This window comes from Marmota marmota, unplaced genomic scaffold (assembly GCF_001458135.2).
Source record: "Marmota marmota marmota unplaced genomic scaffold, marMar, whole genome shotgun sequence".
NCBI classification, from domain to species: domain Eukaryota; kingdom Metazoa; phylum Chordata; class Mammalia; order Rodentia; family Sciuridae; genus Marmota; species Marmota marmota.
Window position 1 is genome coordinate 1,038,172 of NW_026000153.1, and position 7,221 is coordinate 1,045,392.

Sequence of the window (7,221 nt, forward strand, 5' to 3'; positions counted from 1 at the left end):
GCAGGGTCCAAGAAGCAGCCTCCGCAGGCTCCGCAGCCCTGGGCCAGGGCGGTTCCGGGAGCCGGAACTCGGCCTCCCCGCGCTCGCTGTTCGCTCCGATAAGATCAGGTTCTAAGAAGCACCCATGCACTGAACCCTAGCAATCTGTCTGCAAGCCGCAGGCAAATGGCAGCCTGAAATTACCTGTTCTATGGCTGAATGAGCTGTGGTCAGTCGAAAACAGGGATGGTGACGTCAGCTTTCCAACATGGTGGCTGCTGGCCTCCTCTGTGGTCTGACTGGTGTGGAGAACCGAGATGGACCGCTTCCTTCCCCTGTCTCGAACCCAGAATTCAGCCCTGAGTACGGTGCTTGCATGGCTGGCAGAAACTGCAGCGCTGTATCCCTGCGTCGCTATCTCCTCGTTTCCCAGCACGCGCTGCAGACTCTAGCCGCGGGGCGGTTTGCTGAATAAGCAGTGTTACCCTCCGTGCGACAAACCTCTCGAGTTTGAGTCCCCGTAGCCGATCCTCGTGCGATGGAAATCCTTCCTCCAGGTTCCGGAGCACCCCACTATTGCTGGAAATTCCTAACAAGATAGTCTTTAGCCGTCCTGACTTGTCATACTCCCACACAGTGAAGCAGCACACAGGGGCAATGCACTCCCCTCGCCGCCATCTTAATGGTACTCGTGATCTCTCTTTTTTAAAAGCTATCAGGTAATTTTAACTTGAAACCCCCCAAAAAAACACTAAAAAAATAGTACAGATTAAGAATTCAATTTATTCAATCTTCATTTGATAATTTATCATTTTTGAGAGAGAGAGAGAGAAAATTTTTTAATATTTATTTTTCAGTTTTCGGTAGACACAACATCTTATGTGGTGCTGAGGATCGAACCCAGCGCCCTGCGCATGCCAGGCAAGTGCGTTAACACTTGAGCCACAACCCCAGCCCCAGATAATTTATAATTTTTTATGATACATATATTTTATTTCTAATGAGCACATAATTGTATATATTCATGAGGCAAAGTGTGATATTTTACTACCTATACATAAGTGTAATGACATCAGGGTAACTGGCATATCTATCACCTTTAACATTTATTTTTTCTAGGTGTTGAGAACATTCAAAAATCCTACTTGCTATGTTGAAATGTACATTTTATTGTTGTCAACCATAGGAATCCTCCTATGTTACAGAATATTGGAAGTTATTCCTTCTACCCAACTACACCCCTGTACCTGTTAACCAACCTTTCTCTATCCCCTCTCCCTGACAATTGCATACTTTAAATTAAAAAATAAATAGACCTTGTACTTAAAAAAACACAAATTCCAGATACACATAGAGGATGGGGTTGTAGCTCAAAGGTACAAAACTTGCCTTGCATGAGTGAGGCCCCGGGCTCAATTCCCAGCAGCAGGGAAGAGGAGAGTCCATATAATTTACAAATATGCTGACAGTTGATATTGTTATTTTATTTGTATGTTTAATCAATGTTTATGACCTCTATAAATCAATCGTAGAATATATCACATTATTCATTTGTCCTGCTTCTTTCTGAATTATTCTATGTAAACCTCCAGGCCTAACACCAACTATAAGTAAAGACTTTGCAAATTATTTTTTTTGATATTCCACATTCAAAGTATAATCATTCTATAGTGTATTTGTTATAAGTAAATGCTTAATACCAGTGAATTTCCTTAAAAACCTACCCTTTCCTGATATCGCCTTTCAAAGAAAGCCATGTCATCCTCATCAGGTCTCCTTAAGGAAGAATCTTGACTACTTGTACCTACTGACATGGAAAAAAACTAAGTAATGACATATTTATGACATATATTCCCCCAGAATTGAAAAAAATACAATGAAATATTTCTTCCTGCTAGGTGATGTTTTATTTTCTGAATGAGAAATGGCCCAAGAAGTCCCAATGCCTAATTCTTTTTAAGAAAGCATGGCATCACAAGACAGAAGTAAACCAAGAGCGGCAAACATTCTCTCAAATATTCAACTGGCTGTATTAACGCAACGTAGCTATTCCATATGAGTACACTTAGCTATGTCCAACTTTTGACATTACAACTAGAAATCCATGTTATGCTTTGTACATGAAGGATAATATAATACAAAAGTATGATAAATGCATGATGTAATGCATTGCTGTCTGCATTACTGAGGCTTTACTGAAGCCTTGAATAGGCAATCAAATGATGATACTATCCGCTTTGAATTTTAGCCATCTTTCATAGTATTTATTTTGTAAAATTATAATGAAGTACTAGCTTGTAGGCTAAAAGAAATTTAAAACTGCTTCAGTAAGGAGAATCTAGTTTTCGTTGTAGATCCTCTAAAAGCCTATGGAGAAAAGTTCACCTTCAGTACAAATGAATGTCTTCATTGGGTGCTTTCATTTCCAAAACAAAATAGCAACTTAGACATCTGTTCTTCTGGTTTCTAAAGTATATAAATTCACTCTCAACCAGCAACCATAAAAGCATCTAACCCCCAGTAAGTTTCCACAGGGTGCAACCATATCTCAACTATCTTTCACAAAAGCTTTGTTGAAAAAGCTTACAATATGAAAGGAAAATCCACACCTCTGGAAACTCTGGGTCTATTCCTGGATCAGGTTGGGCCATTTAAACTATGTCCTTGCAGACTCCCTTTCCCAGACCTGCATTTTAATGGTACATGATCACTCTTACCAGAGGTGACTACAGAAAACTAGCATGTATAGTCTGTACTTGCTGAAAAGCAGCTCTCAAAAGCTCTTTTTGGATGTCCTTGGCCACTGCATCACTGAAGATCACTATACAAACTTCTTTAAAATTCAGTGTTGGTATTCCATGCATCAACACTGGGAAACTTGTGCTTTCTCCTTTCCAATAAGTTGAAAGGACTTAATCGACCTCACCTGCCCCATGCCGTGGCTGCCATTACACTCAGTCTAAACTGAGGCTTAATGCAGCAATTATATCAATCTTGAAAGCTGCCACGATTGTCTTTTTTTTGTTGTTGTTGTTCAATTTTTACATTCAATTATTGCTTCATTGAGTGTTGATTTTATAAGCAGCATTAGAATGTCTTGTGGAGAATGTCAGGGTGTATGAAGATACAAATAAAGTCAAAGAAAGTTCTCATTTTAAAATATTAAAACCTAAAATATACCATACAATTTCCAGAGCACTTGCCCCAGCCTGCATGGAGCCCTAGGTAGGATGCACACCACCAACAAAACAAAAACCAAAAAGCCTTTTGATTTCTATCTTCAATGTTTTCATTCTCTTTTTAAATAAATGAAATATGGAATACTAGTTGTTTAAAATGAATTTATTTGCATTTAATATATGAATGGCAAAATCCTCCTAACCCATGGTTATCACTGGATTACATCCCCTTGGGGAGAATCCAAAGAATGGAGGTAATCAGTCCACTAGAGGGCACTCTGATTCAAACACCAGAGCCATAGAACCAGAAAAAGGTCTAAATTTTAATTTATATTATTATTATCAGATTCCTTGATATTCTCAGATTTATCTATTTTTTCCCAAATAAAAAATGAAGTTGCTTGCTTTCTTGCAGTGTGTGCCAATATAAAAGAAAAGTAAAACAAAAGGCTAACTTTGAGGTCAAATTGTGTTACATAATAGTAGAAAGAAGAGAAGCTTAGGAAGGAAACCAAAGCTCAGTATTCTTACTATGTCCAAAAATATTTCTCACTCTAATTCATTACCATTTGTTAGTGTTTCTGGAGAAGAAGTAGATGGTCCTTGCAATGCTTTTAGAAACGCGTGGTCCATGGCAGTAACTGGAGAATTTAAAAATTCAACTGAAGGTGCACCTGAGAACAAAACATGTGCAGAATGAAAATCTGTACTTACAGGGGTACACACAAGTTATCGTGTCTAATGTGAAGTAAATTAGAATCTAAGAAGACTCATTGGCAAACTTTTTGTTTTGTTTTGTTTTGTTTTGAGAGAGTCTCTCTGAGTTGCCTAGGCTGACCATGAAATTGTCATCCTCCTACCTCAGCCTTCAAAGCCGTTGAGATTACAGGCATGTGCCACTATGCCCAGCAGAAAACTCCTTTCTACAAAAAAGAAAATGTTAGCTGGGTACAGTGATGCATGCCTATAATCCCAGCAACTCAGGAGGCTGAGGTGGGAGGATCACTTGAGCCCAGAAGTTCAAGACCATTCCTGGCAACACAAAATCCCATCTCAAAAAAAAACAAAAAACAAACAACAACAACAACAACAAAAAAACACACAGGAATTTTTATTTCAATTTTTATCTGTGACATTAAGGAAAATGGTTAAAAAAAAAGTATTTTTGCATTTTTCAACACCTTTCTCCAAAACATTTTTTTCTATGAAAAAATATTGTCCATTAATGTACCTATGTCAGCAAATTACTAAACCCTAATATAGTTACAACATTCACTATAAGAAACCTCTGGTTGACGAGGATAGAATAAGTGTATTTTCAATCTTTTCCTGATCTAAAAATATATCTAAAAAAGTATAAAAAATAAAGAAGAAAGCTCCTTCTCCAGTGATTTAAGGAAATATCCACCATCCCCAAACCACAAATTACAAAGACCTTAGTGCCTGGACTTGGTGGTTAGTGCCTGGACTTCTGGACCAAAAGGAAAAGTAAAGAGAAAATGTGCACTTCCTCCAAAACTACCGCTTGCCCACAGCCCTGTCCCCACATATGGGCACAGGGAAGGAAAGAAACTTTTAGCCCTAAATGGTTTTAAAGTTATCCCATCTTGTAATGTGAACAGTATAGAAAAATTGTTCAGCCCTTCCAATTCTTGGCCCCCTTCCTGTCCCCAGCCACTCTCTCATGTGGCACATGAGAATATAGGAGTGGTAGGGGAGGTTCAGGTCCATTCAGGCCCTGGTGCTGTCCTCTGGTTGATGCATGTGTTACTGATCTCAGATGCTCAAGGATGGCCTAACTGGTCATTTGGTTCCTCAGCTTGATAGGACCTGGTGGCCTCATACTGACTCTCACTAGAAGTACAGACTCCCTCAAAGCTTGCCACTTCTTCTATGGGATCCCCTGGCTCTTACGACCCATCTTCAGTTCTGGCCCTGGGGCCACCTTGTCCCCCTATGACAGATGTCATGGCATTACCATTATCTCACATTTGAGCTACCTGACAAGCATTCCCTGAGAGCTAGGAATGATGGTCCTTGTGTACCATAAAGGAACTGCATCCCAGCCAGAGGTCACCTCTATTTAGGGGCCTACATGGCTACAGGGCCCCTCTACCCCTGGGCTCCCCCCCCACACTTGACTGTAGGACAAAAACAAAGTATGGAAGCATATATCTCCTCTCCTCAATCTCACCTCTCTGTACCTTCTCCCTCTATTCCCTCAGGGGCCAAGAGGAGAGGTTTTTCTTTCTGAATACTATGAAGATACTTGGGTGATAAAATACTAGAAATCATAAAAAGGCAACGATGCCAGCTACTATCACTGTTGTTTGGCATTTTTCTGAAAGTAGTAGCCATTAAATTAATCAAAGTAAGAAGGTTCATAAATATTGGAAAGAGGCAAAAATACCATTATTTGCAAAATATAATAAAAATGTTTAATAACTCTAACATTAAGTAATAAGACTGATAATAAATATAGCAGAAAACATTTGCTTTTTTATAAACAAACAGAAAACAAAGGAGGAAAAAACATGCATGATACCTCTTTTATTTTATTTTTTAGTTATATAGATGGACACAATATCTTTATTTTTATTGATTTTTTTCTCTTATTATCACCTTTATTTATTTATTTTTATGTGGTGCTGGGGATCAAACCCAGGGCTTCACATATGCGGGATGAGCGCTCTACCACTGAGCCACAACTCCAGCCCTATTTTTATTGATTTTTATGTGGTGCTGCGGATCAAACCCAGAGTCTCACATGTGGTAGGCAACTGCTCTACCACTGAGCTATAGCTCCAACCCAGGATAGCTATTTGAAAAAGAGATTAAATAACTAGAAATAAACTTAATTAAGAACCGTGCAGGACTTCTAGAAAAACAATTCAGAATCCCACGTAGCTTCACAGAAGATAAGTGACAACATTTCAAAAATATCAATTATTTCTACCTCAATCTACACATTCTATGTGATTTCAATTAAAATGATAATTCATATTTTTATAATTTTTTTAACCACACGATTTATTTTTATTTTTTTAGTCATACATGCAGCAGAATGTATTTTGACATATAATACATACATGGAATGTACATACATCAATCATATTGTGTATTCTATTCTGCTGCCCTTCCTATCCCCCCTACTCCTCCCCTCCCCTCCCATCCTTTCTCTCTATCCAATCTAATGTGACACACTTTTTTTTCTTTTTCTCATCACAACATCATATATGTATTCTGTATAACAATGAGGTTCTCCTTCTAGCTTCCGTGCAACTCCCCTTCTCCTTCTTTTTCCCTCTCACCTCTCTTCCCTATTTAGTGATAGGCTTCTTCTCATGCTCTTCCTCCCTATCCCATTTTGAGTCACCCCCCTTATATCAGAGAAGACATTCGGCATTTGTTTTTTAGGGATTGGCTAACTTCACTTAGCATAATCCTCTCTAATGCCATCCATTTCCCTGCAAATGCCATGATCTTGTTATTTTTTAGTGCTTAGTAATATTCCATTGTGTATAAATGCCACATTTTTTTTAATCCATTCATCTATTGAAGGGCATCTAGGTTGGTTCCACATTCTAGCTATTGTGAATTGTGCTGCTATAAACATTGATGTGGCTATGTCCCTGTAGTATGCTCTTTTTCATATTTTTATAATTTCACAAACGATGCTATAATTCAGTAAAAATTAAAAGGAAAGAATGACTCAGAAAAATTCTGAAGTAATAAAATTAAGCCATAAATTAATTAATTTACTTACTATATGGTTGTATTAACAGAAACAATATGGTAAATTGTACAGAAATATTGAGGCCAACTATGGAGGCCATAGCGTTCTGTAGGTTGAAACCAAACATTAGCTGAAGAACCCAGATCAAGTTGTTAACTTCTATGTAGTTGCTTACTTCTCAATAGATGAACGGCTTAAGAAATTGTGGTATATATCCCACACTTACTATATGGTTGTATTATACACTCCACACACAGTGGAGTCCTAAACATCATTAAAAAGAATGAAAATTATGGCATTTGCTTATAAATGGATGGAATGAAGAGC

The 7,221-nt window shown here is 38.2% G+C and overlaps 1 protein-coding gene across 1 annotated transcript in view; it reads right to left on the reverse strand.

Moving 5' to 3' along the window:
• Positions 1 to 7,221, reverse strand: part of Fam221a (family with sequence similarity 221 member A) — a 36,824-nt gene that overhangs the window by 9,683 nt on the left and 19,920 nt on the right. Inside the window, exons 3-5 of the mRNA XM_048786303.1 lie at positions 5,296 to 5,299; positions 3,725 to 3,888; positions 1,704 to 1,786 (exon numbers count right to left, since the gene is read on the reverse strand). Of these exons, the coding sequence (XP_048642260.1) occupies positions 1,704 to 1,786; positions 3,725 to 3,888; positions 5,296 to 5,299 (251 nt within the window). The remainder of the gene's footprint in view (positions 1 to 1,703; positions 1,787 to 3,724; positions 3,889 to 5,295; positions 5,300 to 7,221) is intronic.